At 37.5% G+C, this 23,305-nt stretch overlaps 1 protein-coding gene across 1 annotated transcript in view; it reads left to right on the top strand.

Moving 5' to 3' along the window:
- Positions 1-23,305, top strand: part of PLEKHG1 (pleckstrin homology and RhoGEF domain containing G1) — a 125,864-nt gene that overhangs the window by 32,946 nt on the left and 69,613 nt on the right. Inside the window, exon 3 of the mRNA XM_066546969.1 lies at positions 4,237-4,311. Within this exon, the coding sequence (XP_066403066.1) occupies positions 4,263-4,311 (49 nt within the window). The 5' untranslated portion in view covers positions 4,237-4,262. The remainder of the gene's footprint in view (positions 1-4,236; positions 4,312-23,305) is intronic.

The raw sequence follows: 23,305 nt of genomic DNA, 5'->3' as shown, positions 1-23,305 counted from the left end.
ACAGCACACTATTGGCTTAGATGCTCTGTTTAAAGGATCTTATGTTTTTCATAATGCTAAAGCTGATTTGCAGTTTTTAGCAGCTCAGGATTTTAAAAGCAAATCAATCTACTGGTAGGAACAAAAAATTTCTTGAACTAGGACCTCCCAGTATGCCTGTTTGGGTGGCCCTGGCTGATTATGGCCCATGAAAATGCATGGTCATACATCTGACTGGTTTTGGTTGCTGTTAAAAGAATTTTGCTTAACTGAGCAATGTAAACAGTATAGCTGTGTTTATTCATAAATTATCAATGCATATGTATTTCAAATTCTCTTACTAGGATGTTCAGTGAAAAAGTGCTCTAAGCAATAGGTAGCAGTTTTGACTGATGAATACAAAAATACAAGGTACCTCATGGACTACTAGAATAGCTGAGCCTTAGGTTCAGAGAAAATTAGAACTATTTCAATAATAACATTGCAAGAGTATTTAGAAGGGTCTACCTGGAATATTTTTATAAGGTGCTTAAAAGCTTTAGGGTACTGCTACTACTAAGATTGTCTGGATAAGTGGAAATTATTTGTATAGGAAGTGAGCAAGCATTATTTCCTTTTACATTTACTAGCAAGCTTGTACCCCAAATGCTTCTTTTGGACCGAATTTTACATGAGTCCAGCTTGGCCTTACTGCAGAGAGAGGGAGATTTAGTTTCCTCGTCTGGTTAATACTTTTTATCAGAGATTTTCTTCCTAGATTAAAAGGAGGAATTGTATAAGTAAAGGAATGCTCTACATTGACTTCTGTTTTTTGAATAATTCAAAACTTGGTGTGTTGCAGAAAACAACAGCAGAGTTCTCTGTTTCTTTTTTTTACAGCTTTTTAGTATATTCTGCAATTTCTATCAATAGCATGGAACTGGTTTGCATTAATGAGACAGAAAGGGGGAAAGGTATTTTTAAAAATATATAGATTTGTGTACTTTTTAAAGAATTAATAAAACACTTTTCTGTGCCGCGTTACTGGACCTTAGTTTTTAGATGTAATGTTTTCAATTGACACTGAATTGGAAAAGTGCTGAAGACTGTGTCATGTTTGCACCTGGTTGTACAATTCTGGTACAACTAATCTCCTGTAAGCTTTAGAAAAAGCAGCAACAAATTTCAGACTGTTTCATTACTGAGAACCATTACAGACAGTGGCAAGAATCTTTGGGGGGGAAAATTCTTTATGGAAAGGGTTTTTCAAGCATTGAAACAGGCTGGCCAGGGAAGAGTTGGAAATACATGGAGATTAAAAGACACATAGACATGGCACTTAGGGACATGGTTTAGGGGTGGACTTGGCAGTGTCAGTTTAACAGCTGGACTCAGGGATCTTGGGGCTGTGAGAGTTTTGAGACGTTCTGAAGGTGCACTTTTCTAGGCACAGAAGCCGACTTTCTTTAAACTGTAGTAGTATGTTAAGCCCTTGCTATCATGTTTTGTAATGCAGAGCTGCTAAACTGGTGAGTCTGTAGAAAACCATTAGTGGGACTGTAGTTTTTAAAATTGCCATGGATTATCCAAATGAGCTGTTGAGACAGAGTTGTTGTAGCAGTGGCAGGTCTGAACCTGTTCAATAAATACCTTGGTCTGTGTGCAGTAATTGAATGATCCAGCTTTCAAGTTACTATTCCATTATTAAAAATGACAAGGTCATTCAACGCCCATTTGAATCCCACTTGGTTTTGTACTGGGAATGATAGGTCATACTCCATAGCAAGGGATAAGCACAGGAACTCCATTAAATTCACATAAATGACTATTGGGGTGTGTCTTACTTGCAGTAAAATTGCTTTCTGGTTTTGAGTGTAGATAGCAGAAAATCAAGGCTGTCACTTCCTTAGAAGGCCAAGTAGAACATGCTAGCCTACTTTAGTCAAGGAAAGGTTTGACTTATGTAAGTAAAAATCAGGGCAGAAGAGGCAAGGAAAAAAGGTCATTTTTCTTGCTTCTATTTAGCACCTCTACAAAATGTCAGTGAAGAAGCCCAAAATGATTTCTGAGACTACTGATTTTTTTTTTTTGTCATTAATATGTTAGTAAGTGACTCTGTGAGCATTTTCATGGTGAAGTTTACGTAACATATTTATTTCAAGTCTGTGCAACTCCAACCAACCAAAACCAGAAAACAAATATGTGGATATCTGTGTTTTTCCATTTTAAACATATTTTTTCCTGAATAAGTTATATTGAATGATTTATTTAAAATTTAAATAAAATGGTTTTGTGTTTTAAAATTAATCACAGAAAGTAAATACAGTATTTATTGATGACATTTTTTGTTTCAAATATATTGTGTGATTAACTGGTTCCTATCAACTTTACTAGTAAGTCACTGGATAGCTGAAATTTGATTTATAAACCTGTGTAATGTTCAGAGAATATGTAGGGCATCATTGAATGCAGAGAGTTAGACACAAGCTTGCCAAGTTTTAGAATTAGTTGGTGTATTTGTTCTAGCCAACTGTTAAGTGATGATAACCATAGATAATTAAATTTGAGTAATCTGTTTGAAGAACAAACAAATTTTTTAATTGTCTTGTGGAGAGCGGGTTCTGTTTTACAGCAGATTTATAGAGGAGTTTGGAGACCCCGAGATTTTTATAGTTGTTTAAGCCTCTGTTGTGGTCACACTTGTTTGTTCAGTTTGTGGCACTGTCCAGCTGAGTTTTATGAACTCATAAACCCAGACCTTCAGGTGGATAAGCATTACAGCTATTAATTTGGGGGAGTTAGAGAAGATGTTTAGCTAGCTCACAGTCTTCACTATATGTACTATTGTGTGGATGAAATATCTATGTTAAGGACAAAGTAATTCCTGAGTAAGACATGGTGGATTTTATCTTGAGAAGAGATGAATTGGTTGATCTAGAAAATCATATAGAAAATCTAGTAGAATTTCCATCAGCTAAATAGAAATTAATTTCTACCCTAAGAAGTGCTAGTGGATTATAGCCTTGTGTGTGTCTAATATTTCTAAGTATTTTACATATTTGTGAATTAAATATGACAAATATACTTGTCCTGGATAACACACCTGAAATACTATTTTACAACTTAAACAGCTTAAGAAATCCTACAAATTTTGTATAGTTTGGTTGTAATGTAAACCTAAGATCTTTATTGGACATTAGGGCAGAAATGTTTTCATTTTATGTCTGAAGATAGGATTCAAAACAAGCTATATGAATTTGAAAGCAAAGTAATTTAAGGAGGGAGGAAAAAAGGGCCATTTATTTGAGTTCAGTCTCAGTTCTGCTGCAGGGTTATCCACTGAGGTCTCCAATAACTCTGGATCTAATGGCTATCTTGAAAACTGCATGCCAAATCTTCAAAATTCTTTAGGAATTTACTGTGTATTTACTAGTATTCACTTTACTGTGAATACTTCTGATGCTGTGCACTCTGTACAGTGCTGTGCACATCACTGAACTGTGTGAATTGTCAGCTGAGGTGAAGTCCCACACAAACTCCTTCAGACAGAGAATCATCCTTGTTCTGATTTGTCTGGTCTTGGTGCATCCTGTCTGATCTTGAGGCTTTCATTATGTAAAATGGAGTTGTCAGCATTGCTGGTGATGGGAAAATATTCAAAGGTGCTGGAAAGGAGGATACAAAATCCCAGGCAGTGTGTGGTGGCCAGATGTTGACCGCTGGCCAGTACCACAGAGGGTACATAAGGTTGCTGTAAGAGGAGACGTGTTCACTGCCTTCCTGAGAAGCCTTTTTTTCTCTGCCCACTGCTATGCTGGAAGAAATATTGGTGCTCGACAGGGTGTAAAGCTTTAAGTTAGGGGATTTTCTGTTTGATGCAGGCTGCTGTGACGCTCCAGATGGTCACTCCATGGTTAACTTCAGCAGTACCTGAGTGTAAGCAGCTCTTCCGTCCCAGTTCAGACCTCTCACTTGAAATTAACTGTGGCAGAAAAATGTGTGAAATCAAAGGCAGAAGTTCACCAGATGTAATAAGTGCTCTCAGGTCTGAGAGGGTCCTTTTGTGCCTGCCTACCTGGTAGAACATCCAACTGAGAGCCTCCTGAATGGTATTGCAGTTAATCCTGAGAGAAGTTTGTGTGTTTACACTTCTTACACACAGACACAAGCGATGAAAGCTGAAAACCCATCCTTCACAGGGGCTGTGGAGCAGGGGAGTGCCTTGCTGAAACGTGCTGGTTTTGATGGAGAACTCTTCCTTTGCTTTGTGTCCATCAGGTTCTACTAAGCTTGTGTCTGCAGAGATGCCAGATAAAACACCAGGTGCTACAGAGCCTGTGCCCAGAAGTGAAGGTTAGTAGTTTTCTTCCATTCTTTTGTCTATTGAAAAAAAAGAAGTGTTTGGATTCTGTGAAGAATTTTTTGAAGTTAAAGACTGAGTTTCCCTTGCTGGCCTTAATTTTAAAGGAGAGCTGGATTAGTGTTATATATGCATGTTTATCTAGATAGCAGGAAATTTTCACTTGTCTTTGAGTAACTTCTCCATCCCTCCCTAGCCCAACATCCATGATTGTACTAAAATATATAATAATGGGGAAGTGCACTGCTAGGATTTCAGTATTGGAGATGTTTTGTCCCATTTGCTAAAGAGATCTTGTTAACTGAAGCCAGTTTTTTGTATGGGATACTTGAGCCTCACAGAACCAAAGCTGACATTGTAGATGTGGGTTGATTAATACAAGGAGGAATTGTCTGTGAGATTTTCACTAAATCAGTGGAATCTTGAAATGCTCAGTCAGACAATTTTGTTTCCTCTTGAGGTTTATTAATTTTAAATTTCCACATATGAAGGTTTGTTACTTGATTTCAGGGAAAATTCATTAGTTGAAGACAATTGTAACCCTGCCTAACTTGATTCCTTCTCCAGAATCACTGGTGGATGTGTCATTAAGCATTTTATAAAAATTTCCTATTTCATGTGAAGGGAAATTTGCTATTTCATTTTGAGGTGTTTCTGACAGTATTGTGTCTAAACTATAGTAGCTCTTGTATATCCTTGCTTTCTAGATCATTGCTGTCCTCACACAAGGACTATATTAATTAAAATGTGTGGTTTAGTTTGACTAAAGTTTGCAGCTCAGGATTGTTTCTTCTATGCCTCAAGACAGAGGTCTCAAAATTTAGTTTTAAGTATTTTTGTAGATTTTGAACCTCAGTTTTGGCATTTGAAAGGCATGGAGGAGCAAGCTGCAATAATAATTTCAAGAATTGCATCAAATATAGTAGAGAAAAGTAATTCTCTTAATGTAATGGGAGAATTAAAATTTAAATTTACATTTAAAATTTACTGTAAAGCTTAATATGTTACTGGGAGAACCCCTCCACACAAGGGGAGAAGCAATTACAGCTAGTCTTTTAAAGACTGAGCTCTCTCTGATGCACATGTTGTGTGTCGTCCTTATAAATAAATGCTTATGCTAAAAGCATTGCAGTGAGTTCACTTGAAGGAAAAGCCTACCATAAAATATAGCTAACTAAAATGATGAGATTATTCTGAATCTTCATCTTCAAATTGCAGTTATAATTTTTCTTTGTTGTGATAAGAGGTCATGAAGTTATTCCAGAGTCAGTATGAAATATCCTCGCTCAGTTGGTTAGAGCAGGATCCTGATAATGCCAAGGTCACAGCTTTAGCCTCTGTATGGGCTGTTCACATTAGAGTTGCACTTGCTGATACTTGTGGGTCCCTTCCAACTCAGAATATTCTGTGTGATTTTGTGTGTGTGCTTTAACAAATGCAATGTTTACTAAAACAAAACTTTATCCAGGTTTAATCTGGATGCTTTGTTTTTAATTGCTCTTTAGGAACTAATTTTTAGATTTAAAAAAAAAAGATGAGCTAATTAGTAATGATGAAACTGCACTTAAGAGACCTGTATTTATGTCTTGATGAAAATGCTCTATTATAGATAAAACATTCTAATGATATGAAGTCATGAGTGCTGGAAGTTAATGAGAGTTTGTGTTGGTTTATTGTAATAAATCCATTCAAAGATGTTATGATAATGTTTACTGAAAAAAGATCAGACATATATGACAGTGGCTGCTGCAGCATGGATTACAAGATAAACTTCCATAGTTAGTCTTTGATCATATACATCTCTATTTACTTAGCATTTTTACAGCTAACTGGTATGTAGAAATATTTTGTTGGTATTACTGAGTCAGAATTGAGAAGTGGGTGTTTCATTTCTCATGATTAAGATAGCAATGCTCCTTATGTGCATAAACATTTATGTGAACTTTTGTAATTATTTCCAGAAATCATAACAACTTATTACTGCTTGTTTTTTCCCCCAAAAGAAATATTCTTGCAGTCATTGGTTAAAAGAAAAGAAAAAGGTGTATTTGTTGTTACAGATTTCTAACAATTAACCTCTAGTGTTCATCAGGGTCAAGTTGGGTTGAGCAAAGTGTTGGCAAGTAACTGATTATCTGGAAACTTTGAAAAAGCCAGTGTTGCTTTAACCTAGCAGTGCCCCTCCCTGCCCCTGACCCACTGCTCCATATACTCCAGTTAAGCCATGAAGCACACAGGAGCAGACAATTGAGAGTTTCCTGTAATTAAGTTACTGTAACTTAGTCCTTGACTCGAGGGTCCCCAGTGGGTGGGCAGACTGTTTGCTTTTCTGCCACCTCTTCTGTCAAACCTTCTAGAGTCAACAGTTGTATTTATAAATGTCAATGCTTGCTTTGTGCTATCAGGAGAAAAAACCCAGGACCTGGAGATTCAGTTGTTGCAAAGATGGAAGTGTGTGCATATCACACAGGGAAAAAATACTTTTCAAGAAGCTTGTCTAGCTATCAAGGAGTGGTAGACAAACAAATTAAAACAAAAAACTCCTACCATGATCCACGTATAACTATTTCTTAACCGTTTTCCTTTGGCAAAGCTATTATATTCTATTTACAATGGATGCATTTAGAACAATGTACTATGTCAATACCAGGAAGTGGATTGAGTGTATTTCTGGTTTAGCTTGCAAAGGAATTGGCATTTTTTTCTGCTTGTGTTTGCTGAAAAATCACTCTTAAACTTCTGATATAGTTAACCACTGGAAATGAGGCTGTGACAGGAGCACCCCAGCCACAGCTGAAATTCCTGCTCTCTCCTTTAGAGAGGCTGCTGTGATTCACAGTGGCTCATGATGGTATCTGGAGCTGAGGAGTTACTTATTTGCAAAAATTTAGGGGAATGATTGTAGAATTCTTTCACTACAAATTATCTGTCTTATAGGATTAAAACCTTCTCTAGCTTAACAAAATTTTGATGATACTGAAAATCTTTTCATAAAACACAAAGTGTTTCATCCTGTGGATAGTGGATTAATATTTTTTGTCCTGATATCCATGAACAGCTGTTCGTAACATAGCTAGGCTTGCTTCAAAGAAACCAGATGAGGTCTACCTTAGTATCTATTTGGAAGATTCCCAGACTCTAAGTTTTTGGGATATCAGTCAAGTGCTACCTTAGCAGTAGCTTTATGCAAAACACTTAGAAAATATATATGGATGTGGGAACCTTTATTCAGTTTCTCCAGTCAGCTTGACTGGTTGTTTTTCTGTGCCTTAAAGTAGGCATATTTGAAGAAGACATGAGGAAGTTAAACTCCCACAAAATCTTCTTCCTTTCCCTCTTCCCACACCAACTTTTTCATTAAGTAAGAGGCATGACTTCCCACAGCTGGATCCTCTCTTACTAACTTCATGGTCCACACTTGCATCCTGAAGGAAATGAATGTTACACCTGGACTTTATAAACAGCCACTGACAAATCCCTATGGACAACAAACTTATGTCATTGTAAAATTATCCTACAGCAACAAGCAGTGGTTTTCCTTGCATTGTGTACCTGATGGCACTAGTGGGAGCCTGCCAGCTCTTTCTGTTGCTGCTTGTGATGTCTCATAGCATTTTGTAACTCCTCTGACTTAGGTTTGTGTGCTATTTTTGCTGTAATGTGCAACACTGCACAGGAAAAACATGCAAGCACAGCCATAATGGATCATACACTTCAAGTGCAGTGAAGAAAATAGCATCAGTATTCCTACTTCCAGATTTTGCCAAGGCTGATTCTTTCATGGCAGGAATGCCAGGGTGTGGTTGTATGGGTTAGGAAGTGCTGCCTCTTGTCCCAGTGCTGTGTGGGCTTTCAGTGCATCATGTGTAATGGAGAAAGTTGTTGTTGCACTTTATTGTAACTGTACCCCTTTTAAAGAAACACAGAAATAGATGGGAAAATGAAGCATCTTATCTAAAGCTTTTTCAGATCTTATGTGCATGTGAAGTTATAGGAAACTGTGGTGATAATGCACTTGTAGGCTTAATGGTACATCACTGGGCTGAGATGGGCACAAAAAATCTGTGTGCTGACACTGAGTCAGTGAGATGGAACATAAAAGGCCTTGACTACTTATGCAGAAGATGGTGGACATTGTGGACTTCCCTGCAAAATAATATTGTGAATTTTAAAAACTCATGAGTTGAAAGGGAGACCAGAGAAGACAGCTCCAAATAAATGAGCCATTGTAAACTAAGGAAAGGCCTTTAGTTGAAAATGGTTGGAAGCTAGAAAAGTGATGGGGAAAACATAGTACATGCTTTTTATATCCTCACTAACCCCAGTAATTTAATCTTTCTCTGCCAGGTTATTCCTTAGTTACTATTCATAGGCTCATTTTGCAGCAGCATGTAATGCCCCCAGAATCATATCTTGATGGAGGAGGAAGTCTCTGTATAAAGACAATATCTGAACTTCTTAACCCTAGTGTTTATAAAAGGAGGTGATGAAGCCTAAGTAGATTTGAAATTTGATTGGAAATGGGAGAAAAGCGAAGTGGAAGGGTGATGAAATTGGGTATTTTGTTTCTGACTCCTCACTAAATTGTTGGCTTCCCTATGCACGCTGCAAGAGGGTGGCACATCTTCCTTTGAAAAAGGGGTTGAAGGCTGTTGTCACAAGGCATAATGACTCTTGTCATAACTCTTGACATGTGGGTGAGCCTCCAGGCCGCAGAAGTTGAGCGCTCCCAAGAGCCTGAGCCAGTCTGTGTGCAGCCCCTGCGGTGTGCAGCACAGCTCGTGTTCTCTGCTAGCGCCTGAGGCGTTAAACCACAGCCTGGAATCCACTGGCTATTTTCCTGAAAGCACTTTGGTGAACTGCCTTAGTCACTGAGCCACTCTGCCTGGGTCCCACTTTCTTTCTCAGTCTCCAACAGGCTGAAACCAGATGGGCTTCTAAATTTCCTCAGCTCAGTGAAGAGGAGGAGGAGGAGGAGGTGGTGGCTGTCTTGATCGAGGGCAGAGAAGGGCAGTGAGAGGCAGACTGTTCTGAACATTGTGAAATGTCTGAGTACAGTAAAGCCTGCTCCCCATCAGAAATGAAGATGCAGTTGCTGTAATGTCATGGTGATTAAGTCACTGATTACAAAGGTTGGGTCATTAACAGGTAGAATGGCTTGTTCTTCAAATGCCGAGCACTTTCCCTGGTGTCCTGACTGGCTGGTATCCTGCCAAAGATCAGTGTACCAGTCATCCACAAATTATAAAAAGTTTATGTGGCCTGAACTGCTTAACCTTGAGGTTTGGAAATGATGGAGTATTTTTTTACATCAGTGATCCCATTTTCAAAGAATTACTTATATTTTTCTGTTTCAGTGGTAACTAATTCTTAGTTCTCAAGCAATTAAGAAGTGTAGCACTTGAGTTTGATGCATTTTTATGCTTTTGTATCAATAAATTACATACAATGTAAAATTTTGTGTATAATGTTTCACACATAATGTGCACATATTAAATAACCAATTTGGGGTAGTTTGAAATAGGGAGGCTAAGTGTGGCTTGCATGAAGCAATCAAATGTGATGCATCTTGATGAAAACCAGCTAGTTTCTTTAAAGCCCTTCTGTGTCCTAATGTTATTAATTTATTTCTAAATTGATCTTTCAAATCGAGAGAAATCTAAAACAATTAAAACATTCCTGGAGGAGCAAAGGTTCCTTGCTAGAGAAAAGAAAGATGTGGCATACTAATTATCTGTGTATTGAAGTGTAAAAATTCCTTTTCCTATCAGGAATGATAAAGAGTGTCTAATTATTGAATTTATTAATTATTTTGAGCTTAGCTGTGTATATAAAATGCATGACAAAAAGATTGATTGAACACTCCTTTATAAATAGGTTTTTTAAATTTTTGTGTTATGTTTAGCGTCTGTCTTGCTTATCACCTCAGAAATGTGCTGCTGATCCTAAAATAAGCTATTGCAGTTTTAAATTACCTTTTCGTGTTTAAAAATAATTTGAGTACCATAATAGTTTTTGGAGAAGTTACACTCTAATACTGGAGTCTTAGCTGTGCATGGCCTGGTGTAAAAATATAAATGTACTATTCTATGATTACAGATCTTAGCAGTATGCTTTGCATCTGCTCTTTCTAGATTGAGATTGACAACCATTGCTTCTCTTGAGATTCCTTTTTTGGGAAGACTTTGTCCCCAAACAGAACAGTTATTGTTAAAGCAGCTACTAGGTGTCAAATTGCCATTCTGCAATAATTGAAACAGCCTAAAAAGGCAGTTATAATGAAAATTGTCCTATTAAAAATGCTGATTTAAAGTAGTTTCCTTTGCCAGTTTCATAATGGCTTGTTTTGGTTTGGTTTCTTTTTTTTGGTGGTGGTTTGAGGTGTTTTTCTTTACTATCATATATTCCAAGTCATTGTGTGGAAACACAGTCCAGATTGCTGGCAACTGCACAGTGTTAATATATGGAAAATAAGTAATAGTAACAGTTAGTCTTTCAACAGTTTCTTAAATGTAAATCAGCTTTCATCCCCACAACTGTACTTTTTCCCTCCCTTTTGGAATTTCTGTCATATTTTGCCTTGCTGCTTTATTCAAGTGACAAGCCAGAAATCTGTTTTCAGATTCATTGATTCCACCTCCTCCCCAGCCATATTTCTTCCAAAGTAACTTAAAGGACATGGAAGGATAACAGACAAAAATGAATTACGTGCTACCAATTAAAGTGAGCTGCAACTCTTAAGATAAATTACAATGTCAAGGTTACATTCTTTCAACTTGTGCTGACCATATCCTTAAAACCAAAAGATCCAAAGTAGTAAAAATAAAGATAAAACCACATTTTGCTGTCTGAGTTGCAGCAGCACAGGTACCTCCCCATTATTGACCACTCGATTCTGAAGAATTTTGACAGGTGCTATATAGATAGCAAATGTAAGCCTGCTAGTAGTAGGTATCACTATTTTTTGTTATTTACCCAGTTATATCTCTAGCAGTAATTTTAAACTATTCCACTGACATTAGAATTGGGCTGAGAGGCCTTGATATGCTAAATTTAAACTTGAGAGATTAATATATACAGAAGAAAGCTTAGTTGTAGTTTTGCTTTTTTAATTGGTTCCCTGTAGTTTTATTTAGCTTAAAAAGGGGGGTAAATGCTGCTTGCTGATAAACCAGAAGGGGAGGTAGCTTTGATGTTTTATGAGCAATAAAAAATTTTGAAGCAATATGTCAAACTCCTGAAGTCAACTTCTTGAAGAGTCAGCAAGCTGAGGAGAGCAGGGAAGGGGAGTAAAGGTGGGAGGCTGCTTTTGTTGTACTTTGCCCAGATCCATTAGTGGTGCAGGCAAAAGAGCAAACAAGATACTTTAATTCTTCAAATTATATCCACATTAGTTTCTGGTCATCTCTTTGGTCAGAATACACTGCAAAACCAATTGTGCAGTTCAGGACATGAGAAGTTAATTATTTTATTTTTTTCTAATCTGTTCTTAGTTGTGGCTTTTGTGGAGTGAGTCTTAAGATAAATTCCATTACATACATCTTGGCAATGGTTCCTCCAACATATATATTGTAGAATAATTCAAAAGGGACACTGCTTCCAGGTGAAGTAAATACTTTTTTTCCCATATGCACACAATGTAGCCTGTGCTTCAAATGATGGAATGACCAAAAAATTTATTAAGGTGGTAAGAATTTGAGCTTAACCTCTGTCCTAGGAAATCTGGACTCTTCTGGTTCAGGAAAGCCAGGCAGTCCAAGTTATTTGGGTTCTGTTTTGTCTACTTTCTGTTGAGATAGTTATAAACCACATGCTTGCTCTCAATGTCTGTTTGTTAAGAAGGGTGGTTATCAGTTTGTGTATTTGTACTTTTCATTGCATAAAAATTTCATGTTCATGGTTAAATCTTATCTCTTGTGAGGGTATGTGTTTCACAATGGAAAACAATATTGGAAGAAGCAAGTCATGTGTGAGGCTAATTGTTAGGGAATTTTGCCTAATGTCTGGCCAGGAGATGGTTCTGTCTGGTCATATCTGAAGTCAGCCAGTGTTTCTAAAGATGGAACATCCTGCCATGAATGTTTTGTGGTTTTGCCATATGAATACAAATTGTAGGCAACAGGAAATCCTTTAGGAAGATAAGACTCTGCTACAACTCTCCCAAAAAGCAAATGGCTGCATTCAAGGTTTGGCCCCAGTTAGGATACCTACCCTGTGAGAATCTTGGTGTTAGATCCCAGTCCTAGGAGCTCTGTGGTCACTCAAAAAGAGACACAGAGACCCTTCTTCACACTGTAAGTATGACATGTATAAATGGAATTTTTCTCATGTTATTAGTGATTTTTTTTTCCGCAACCGAGTAGTAGTAAAATACATTATTTTTGTTTAAAGGCTGTCTAAAATTTTGAGGATCTTTTCCCCTTCAGAGAAGTAGCAATATTAACTTGAGGCACTGGTCTGATCTTACAGCATTTGGCAAATTTCAAATAGGAGATTGAAGGAGTCCCAAAGCTGCCCTCATCAACCCCACTGCACAAATATTTTGTGACCTGCTGAAACAGGCAAAGTATTTAAAGACCCATTCCATTGACATCTGTTAGCTAGGTAATCCTTGTGACAGAAAGAAGACGTGACAGAAAGATGACTTTTTTGAGTGTGAAGTCTGTCATGAACTGTTGCTCATTTCTCTCCTCAGAAATATTAATGAAGAATGTCCTGATTGTATTTTAAATCCATATTCGTTATTAGAGATTGTTAGCTAGTTCTGCTGCTTGCCACCCCCTCTTATTTCAACCTCTTGAAGGAAAAAACTCACACCTTCATCTTCTTACATACCTGGACCCCACTTCTTGGGAATTTAGTCTTAAAAGAGCACTGTGCTACAATCCTGGAAGGAGGTGGCTCCTTGTAATTATGGAGTAATCAGTGGATATGAGGAGCTATATGGTGAGTTGCGTTGCAGCACTGAGGTTTCAGGTTACATCTTCAAACAGTAATTTTAGGACCTACAAATAAAATATTCGTCTCTTTGCACATTTCCTGTCAGTGTTGTGCATTTAATGAAGTGCCTAGAAATATTTTGTTTCATAAGAGAAATGCTGAAGAAAAATAATGCCTCCATTTAACATGCTGAAGAAATTGAATGCTGTTGAGAACCTGAGCTCCAGTGTTTGTCACAGTTCTTCAGCTCTTATTGCAAGATGTGGCTACAACCAGGGTGACAGGGACTGATGACTTTTTTGAACAGGTCTTACATTAATGCCTAAGGTTTTCTAGCAATAAATTTTATCTGCTCTCCAAGGCTTCAGGTGTACTGAAAGTACCGTTTTTTTGGCCAACACCCAAAGCTGAAGGGCTCGTGATGACATGACAAGCTTCATTTGATTTGGAGAAGCAGCAGTGGGAACTCACAGTGCTTTATGCTTCTGGGAAGTTGCTCTGTACACTGCTTCCAGAAACTTCTATGTCAAGTCAGAAAGCTAGAGTTTCTGCTTTAGAATCAGAACAACTGATTCTGTATACAGCTGGACCTCTGCAATCTTCTGTTGTGACTTAAACTTTTGTATCCTACATGGATGCTGTGCATTCATCACAGACCACGACTTGCTCATCACTTCAGGCCTGCCTGGAATCCACATTATTAATACAGCAGCTCCAATTCCTTTTGCCACACGTCTTTCAGACAGATGCAGACGTGTGGATATGATTCAGATCATGCCTTTGGAGTAGTTTTGTGATCTAAATCCAGCTGTCCCAACGTGTTCCTGTGCCCTGTGCTACACTGAGCTCTCCTGGCCACCAGGGAGGAGTGGTATGACCCTATCAGAGCTAGCATTGGCCCCAGCTGGGGCTGTGTTTGTGTAATCAGGGTGCAGGAGAGTGAGCCAAAACCACCAGAAATGCAACACATTTTTAACTGCTGAGCCCTCTTTCTTGTGAACAGCCCGAAGATAGTGGTTTAGACTTTGTTTGGATTGTGAGGTGAATTTTTTTATGAGCCCTGATGGGGCAGGATTTGACTCTGCTTCATATATTTCTTTAGTGTTCTAAGAATGTAGTGTTTATAAATGAGAAGTTTTTTGGTATTGTTTTTGGTTTTTTATTTTCTATTTCTTTGTTGGTGCTGAGCTTGTATTTAGATTTTCATATTTTTAGAAGACAGCTGGGCTACCTGGATAGCTGGCTTCTGTGGACCCTTTTCTTGAGAGGTGGGGAAATCAAAGTCTTACTAAGAATAAAAATTATTGCCCAAGCTTTTTAAGTTCACAAATGTAAAAGTCATGGAATTACTGCTGTGACTGAAGACCACGATACCCAAAACCAAGTTTGCACTTACCTATTGTGGGAGAATGTCACTGCATTGTTGTCACTTCTGAATACAGACAAATAACTGCCTTTTATAAAATTGTCAGAGTTTATAGGCATGTTTACTTTACAGCTACTTTTATAAGTTACCCACACCCTTCTCTGCATGTGAATAAAAGAGCTGGAAAGGCCACACTGATAATGTCATACCAGGAAATCTTTAATGTGAAATACAGAGAATATGGGGAGGAGGGAAGCTTGTGGGGCAGGAAAAATCACACTGAAGATACTGTATGGAGGGGAAAAAATATAGGGTTTATGTCTATTCCTTTTTTTTTTTAATTTTTAAATTTAAAGAAAATAAATTTAGGTTGGCTTTGACATAAAACAGCAGATGTGTTTGTAAGCACTGATGTACAGGAAAGCTTCTTGGTTCCAGGTTTAAGCCTTTAAAATTCCTCTAAAATGAATGCATATTAAAAGGAGAAAAAAGAACCAGAAAACTAAGAAAACAACCGACCAACCAAAAACACCCCTGAGTCTCGTAGAGCTGAAAATACTGCCTGTTGATCAGACTTGATCCTGCTTAATCTTTTTCTGCCAAGTTCGACATTCTGGCAAGCTTCCTCAAGTCTGGATGTATTCAAGTACTGTATTTGTCTGACTTTTGTCTGACTTAGTTTGTTACTTTGTAAAGATATATGAAAATCCCAGTTCAAACATTTCTGCCCATAGTTGTTTTTACAAACTGTCAAGAAGCACAACTAATTGATATTTCATTTTATACATCAGATATAATTTTTCTACCAGTACATTATGTATTTGGAGTACATTTTCCATTTGAGCAAGTTCTGCTACTATGTATTTTACCTGAAACACTTTTACAGTTTTACAGAATATGTGCTCTTTCTACTGAACAAGGTACAGTAACACTTGGCAAATCACTAAATTGTTTCTACCTTTTTTCAAATTAGCAACATCTTCCAGGTCTTGGCTTCTAAGTGTTTCATCTGGCTTTAATGCACAGTCTGTCCCTGCAGAGATGACATCTTTGTTGTCTTAACTTTGATTTTATGAAGAACTGCAAAACCATTACATATGAGACTTCCTGTATTTGAATATCTTTGATGGTTCCATCCCTTGTATAAAGCTGAAATTTAAAATGATAAAAGTAATGAAAACTGTATGGTTTGATTGTAGATGTTAATTGGTCTTTCTTCTAAGGCCAGTGCTGATTTCAGCAGTAATTCTGCTTGTCAGTACACGTATTACTTATTGGATTTAGTGTATGAAGAAAAGTGGGAATTTTTGTGTCCTCACAGGAGTTTTGTGGACTTCCTGATGAAGAGAATTAACACTCAATCTGCACCTGTTGGAGAGGTGTCTAGAAGTTTCTAAAACCTGGAAGTACTGCAATAGGTGTGTGAGGCTATCCCCTGCAAAATGTGGTCTTTGGAAGCTGAAGACCTGAATTGCAAAGGTTTTATTTCTGGGATCTTGTACTGTTTAGAAAGAGATTTAGTCTCTTAAGCAATAACATATTGTAGAATCAACCATGACAAAAAGATTTTATCCCTAATTGTGCCATCAGTTCAATCCTGTTTCTAGACTGAACATGTCTGTGTGTTTAGCTTAAACTATTAAATTTTTGTTTGAAGAAATGGTTGTGACCCTCAGACAGGTACCTGTTGACTGTGTAAATTGAACAGATGGAGCTTCTTTTGCCTGTTGTCACAGTGTAGGATTTCTGACAGCACATGTTTCTCATGTCTTCTTTTGCAATCTTTACAATTCTTGGATGTTCTTTTAGAAATGCTACAGCTTGAGTGCACTGAAATCCTGCACATCTTTTCATTTGTCTAGAAGGCATTTTTTCCCTATTCCCACTTGATTAAGATGCTTAGGATTATTTATAAATAGGGGAAAACTGGTCCCCTGCCATTTGGAATTAAAGTGTACAGACAGAAACTTGATGAGTTTCTTTGCTCTGTTCCTAAAATAATGTGAAAGACTTTGTAAGAAAGGTACTATCTCATTAGTAGACTACACAGGGTTAAACTTAGGCACAGGAACAAGCCAAAAGTTGATTTTCTTCATTTATTTCTCACAAGAAGTTCACTTGGAACAGCAGTCCTTGTAATTGATGCAGATGTTCGGAATTCTTTTCTGCTGACATGGAATAAAGGCTAATCCAGGTCAGTCAGTACCTTGTAATTAATGCACATTCTTTTCCCTTTTTCTTTTTAAATCTCTCTTTTAATTTATTTCCCTTTTTTTTTTTTTTTTTTTTTCCTCTTGGTAGGGAAAAGGGAGCAGTCCCTGGTTTAAATCTCTGAGCTAGACCAAAATTATAACAAATGTTTTGAATGGCATTCAGGTTACAGAGTAAAACTATGCTAACAGAGCCCTTTTTACAGGTAATTTTTAAATCCAGGGTGGGTTTTTTTGTAATGTTCTTCCCTGCCCACCCTGGTATTGTGAGTTTGCAGAGAAGCAGTAACTTGCATTACCATATAATAGTGCAGGGTGTTAGAAGGGTTAAGCAGAAAGGAAGATAAAAGCTACTTTGAGCTCACTTTGTTGCCGTGAACTTTGGATGCTGTTGAATATAGCAGTCATCTGTGATCACAGGTATCTTAGCAGCTGTATAATCAAAAACTATAAATGTCCAGATAGGAAATGATCCAGTAATTAGAGGAAACAGTACTGAAGTGATGACTTAAAGTCACTTTCGTTCTTAAATCACACAGTTGTAGCTGTTAGACTTTATCCTGTGATCTTTTCTCAGTACCTTGGCAGAGTACTTGAAAACTCTGATAATCAGATTGGCTGAGAGTTAGAAAGGAGAGAAGGATTGGGACTGCTTTTTGTAGCTCCTTGCCAAAGAAGCACCTCCTGATGGAGAGGTGCTGTTGTTAAAGTAGACTGGAAGGAAGCTAAGGGCTGGTCTCTCTCTTACCTAGGTGCCCACCTTTCTTTCTTTGTGTGTTATATTGCAAATATTAATATGCAAGGGAGGGCTCTAGGGTGGTTTTGTATATGTGCCACTGAAATCTAACCACTAATCAAAGCTTCAAAAAGAGCTCAGATTTTTAGCTTGGATGGGTTTCAGAATTAAGAAAAAGAAATCTGTGGCCTACTTACCAAACAAAAGGGCAATACGTTTTTAGTTCCTGTGTGTAATACAACCCTGAATGTTGGTGGTTTGTGGGTTCTTTTCTTTACTATTTTTTTTTACCTACCAGAAGAACATTAGGAAACATTCAAAAATGAAATGGATTTGTTTCAAGCAAAGTGGGATTTTGTAATTTAGGCTCAGAAGTCATCAGTGAAGGATTTCCTAAAAGTTATGTAAGAGAACTCTGTTCTCAGAAACACAAAAAAATCCTCTACCTCTTCTATAATGTTGAATAGTTGCTTAGTTATCAACATGTGTGCACACAATAGTATCTGCTTCTTCAAGGTACTCAGGTGTGCATATTATGTCTACTAACCTTGTGCATGTGACTTGGGGATCAAAATAATGACTCACAAATTTGCTTGCTGGCATGGTCGTAATTATGACTTATATTACTGAGAAATCCCTTGTCAACTCTTCAGATTCTCACAAGAGATTACTCTTCTAAAATGCCAAGAGTCCTCTTTATCAGTACTGAATACTGAAAACAGTATAGTGTCAAACAGCCTAATGCAAAAGAAACTGAAATATACAGTGATTCACTGGCTTTATTTACCACTGTGGTAAATAAATACAGGCTATGGTTAAAAGTTCTAAGGACTCTGCATTTAATGCTAAATTTCTGCTTAAAATATGTCCCTTTTGAAACACTAGTATGTTCTGGAGAGGTGAGTAATTTAGGCTGATTTGTGGACTGCCAGTTTGATATCAACAAAAACAATCCCTGAAGAACTGTGTTCTGAAGCAAATACACAGACACAGACAGACAAAATCGATTTGTTTTCTATTTTGGGTCATAGGTAGTTGGCTCACAGTTCATGTTACTGTGCTGTGTCCTTGTAACTACAGAATAATTGTGGTTAGTATCACAGAATAGTCCTCTGAAGTTTATTCAGTATATTTAAGATACTCTGAGATCTTCATGTCAAGATGTCATAGCAATATTTTGTGTTTAAATTAGGTGTGGGGGTGGAATGTCTGGAAAGCTTAGGTGTACTTTGAATGCCATTCCTCTGCACAAAAACCAAAATAAGTTAGTTGTGAAACACCTCCCATAAACTATGCTGTCAATAGCAGCAATTCTAATATTAGCATAGAGAAAACATAACTTTAAAGTACCTATTGAATCAGAAATCAGTATATTTGGACTCAGTGATACAAAGCTCTCAGAACAAGACATTTAACCAAATGAGTAACTTCATGAAGGATTCATAGATATAGAGAAGTTGGCATGCTCATTGCTAAGTACTCACATTAAAATTTCCAGTTTGCAGGAAAAGAGCTATGATTTCTTGATACAGCTAAGCAGATTTATCAGTAGTACCATAAGAAGGAACAGTCCCATCCTGTGTCTAGTTACATATTCACTTACCTCTGCTTGCTCTCACCCAGCATGCAAACCACAGCGTTGCAGGAGCAAGACCAGCAGGAATGTAATTTTCTTTTTTTTCATTTGAGGGTTTTTTTTCTCATGTGAACCGATTAACCATGCCTGAGCCCATTTACCTTTGGGCTTTGCTGCTAAACATCCATGTTCATTTTAAATGCTTTGCAGGGTAAATCATACTTGGTGCAGTGGATTTGCCCAGCTTTATTAAATGTGAAGGCTTAGTTCAACATTATTCAGGCCTTAGTAAGATGTTCTGCTTCATGCATGCTGAAAAAGTGGCTGTAACTCATTTTCCCTTCACTCTGGTGTTAACTCTGTGCTAATGAAATAATGGAACTTCTGGACTCAAGCAATAAAAACATCACTTCTGAAGCAGATGAGAGGCTGTTTCTCATCCAGCCAGGGCAATTTGATACTTTTAATGCCAAGTTGGGAAAGGATGTAATTGATAGCTTTACACAGAGCAACAGGCACAGCTTGCAGAGGGAAAGTGGCGTTTTTGTTGGCTCTGGGACGAGACTTTGAAATCTTGGTCTGTTTATTTCCTTGCCTGTAATACTTAAACAAGTCCCTGACTTGCCTAAGGAACCTGATAGGAACTTGACAGTGTTCTAGGCAACCCAAAGGGAAGAATTTAAGCTGTCATCTCAGGGGAATTTTTGTTTTTTCTCCTCCATGGTTAGTATTTAATAATGTTTCACTCTGCCTACCACTCTTCTTTGTCCCTATAGTCCCAGATTTTATCCTAAGGCAAAAAAAGTGCTGCTGATAATGCTATTTGTATAAAGCAGTAACTATTCACTGCTGTAAGGCTCTTTAATGACTACTGCTTGTTTTGTTACAGGAGATAGTTGGTTGGAGCTGGAAGGATGTAAGTTCTGACTCAGACATAGAACTGAGGTGTAGTGGCTGGCTCTTTTTCAGGTGAAGCTTCACCCATACTCTAACACAAGCTTGTTGGCAGATTTTGTTGAGAGATTAAATGACAATGATAATTACCCTTTGGTTATGGATTTACAGAGGATGGTTATCATAAACAAATATAATCTTAAAAATATTTTTACAGTGATAATTGGACACTACAGCTCTCAAGCTCTCACAGGTCTCTTCCACTCAAATTAAAGGGGAGAAGCATCATGGTTCTAGAATCCAGGAGGATCTCTGCTGAACTGCAGATTACAATCCAAAACAAAAAGCATGAAACATACTCTTTAAAAAAAATATTAAAATCTCAATGTCACAAGTAGGAGAAATGCAAGTGTCATTTTACTGACAGATTAAACGGTCTGAAGGGGTCAATGTGCACATAAACACCAAGAAGAATAAAAAAGGTATCCATGGGTTTCCTCTGAAACTGCATCCCTTGAGGGTGGATGAAAAGAGACCTTATCCATACTTGAAGGGTTGGAAAATGTTGTAGAAAATGGATTTGCCTGTAAAATACACCACAAATGTCTGGGCTTTCTAAGAGTAAGTGCTAATTTTCAAAGTCCTGGGATTATATTTACCAATTATTTGGTATAATTACTTGGTTGTATTTGGAATGCAGTGCCCAGACTATTCTTTGTACAATGATATTTAAATAAAGCCTGTGATTATGATCTGTGCTCTTCAAATCTCTAATCTGTCTGAAGGAGAGCAAACAGGAGCTCTGATTTTAAGGTGTGTTTTTGGTGGGTTTTAATTTTTTTTTACAATATTTGCTCAGTGGTTGGTATAATCCTGTTTAAAAGGGTTTTTTTTTGCTTATTGGGCATGTTCTGTCTGGCTACCATTGTTTCATCCCTCATTCATAACTGAGTAACTTAATACTGAAGTCAGACAAGTTGGAGTTTCAAACCCAGACAAGGTTTTTTTGTCATCCCATTTTCATTTTGTTTTGTGCAAACAGGTCGTACTTTTGTTGGCTGTTCTGCTGCTAGTGTCACATTGAAAACATGCGAAGCCAATTTTTGTACAGAGTAAACATCCTGTGGTTAGAAGGGCTTAATTAGCTCAGGTGCCTTTACTGCTGGCATATACCTCCTTATCTTGAAAGTAGTGTCCACCAACTAATCCTTTATTTATGTTGAGCTTTGGAATTTCCCTTGAAATGCCTTTTTGTAACCTCTCCAAAGTATAAATGGAAGTGAACAAAGTGTCAGGTAAACAGTGAGGTTGCTGGTAAGCAAATTAATAATACAGATGAATGTAAATTTCTTCTCACTGGTGGCAGGTTGGATGCCTGTGATTAACCTCCAAAGGAGTGCCAGTGATGTGCTTATGCCTGTGATATGGTTTGTTACCTTTTGTTGTACCATTTTATAAAGGAATCTTTTTCTTTTGTTTATGCATGGGAGGACTGAATTTGTTAATCAAGTGTCCAAGGCTGTGTTTTCAGTGCTCCAAAGGAGGGAATTGTTTGATGACAATGGCTAATTTGCGATAGCAATCGCAATGTGAAATCCTAGTGGGCACTTGGATCTCTTCGTCTAAAGCAAGCTGATATCACAGTGTATTCTACAATTCAGCATGAACAAAATGGGAGCCTATTTCCATTTTTACAATGATCGTACTAGCTCAACTTGGCTCCCTTGGCAAAAAAAAAGGTATCATTTTAGTTTGGTTTTGGTAAATTCTTAGCCCCATTGTGAAATGGTCTTTCTGATTACAGGATTAAAGGTAATCCTAGAGAATCCTGATAGTGGTGGCTGAAAAAGAAAATCTGTAAAACCATTGTATTCTGTTTCTCAGGTTTCTGGTTCTATAATAGTATATGATTGCACTGACAACTGGTTAGTTGAGAGTATCCCATCACAGGAGGAGAACAAGGAGTATGGCAGAAGTTACTGCTTTCTCCTGTCCCATATTGAAAGAAGGGTAGTAGTGTAGGGAAGTTGAAATACACAGAAGTAAAGAAATCATAATTTTGGCTTAACTATACTCTACATGGTAAAAGAAGCTTCTAGACATCATACCTGAAAAAGCTGCCTTCGTATTCTTTTTTTTTTTAACCCAAGAGTCAGGTAGCCTGCCATTTCAGATTAGGTCATGGTGTAGGCCTTCCTTACAACATAAAAATAAATTCTGATCTGTTTTGAGTTTGTTTTGTTGCTCTTATTCAAGATACTGCAGCAGCAGCAATATAGCTATTAGTGTATAATGGAGTAAATTGGGCTAGACTATAATATATCTCCCTGGTGCAATGGAGGGTGTTTGCCTGTTTTTTCTCTCATACTCCCTGCATTTAGGCTCTGAAGGAAGGATTACATACGCCTATAGTAGAAAACTTTTTTGAGCTTTAGGGGGGAGTTAGTGGGAATGGACCCTCAAGCAGGTGTCATGGCCATGGGCACAGGTGTTTGAACTGAAAGTGATCACCCAGGCTCCAGCTGGCAGAAGAGTGCAAGAAAAATGCTGGTTTAGGTCCAATAAAAGCAAGTGCTCATGAATATGTTATTTCTGCTGCAAGTTTAACATGTAATGGTAGTACAGAATATGCCTGCTCAAAGGCATTTAACTCGGAATTCAGGGTTGACTTGTTCAGATCAAAGGGGAAACTCAACCAAAATACTCAGATTTTGAGAGCTCAACTTTTAAATTTTTTAATGTTGCTGTTATTTTTACTGTTATTTAGAATGTAACAATCTGCACATCTGAATGTAATGCTGATCCTGCTGGTAAGACTTTAAGAGGGAACAGGTTCCAGGGGAAAATCGAAAGCATAACAGCTTTTGGTATCCAGTCTCTTGTGGAATGGAGTCAGATCTTTGTTTTTTATCAGAGAAAGGGTCATAACCTCATCAAGCATTCCCTCCCTTCCTCATGACTCCCCAAAGGTGCAGTACTCTTAATTGCTTTTGGCAGATAAAAGCTATGAGGAAGTCGGGGAATAGGTTTTATTTTATGTTACTGTCATTAGTCTGAACTAGTTCTTAATCTAAGATTACAAAGACATTGTTTAGAAGGATATACCTACTGCAGTTTCTGTTTCTACTCCTCTAGGTTATAGAAGGCAAACAGTAAAAGATCTTAGATCCTTAACTTACTGAAAATTGAAAATGTAAATGCTTAAAATTCAACACTTTCCTCTTTGTTTATAAAATCATTGAGCTCTCTTCATGTTAGCCCGATA

Source organism: Molothrus aeneus, chromosome 3, assembly GCF_037042795.1.
Source record: "Molothrus aeneus isolate 106 chromosome 3, BPBGC_Maene_1.0, whole genome shotgun sequence".
Classification (NCBI taxonomy): Eukaryota; Metazoa; Chordata; class Aves; order Passeriformes; family Icteridae; genus Molothrus; species Molothrus aeneus.
Note: the sequence above shows the minus strand (reverse complement) of the source record. Positions and strands in the feature narration are given on the sequence as shown.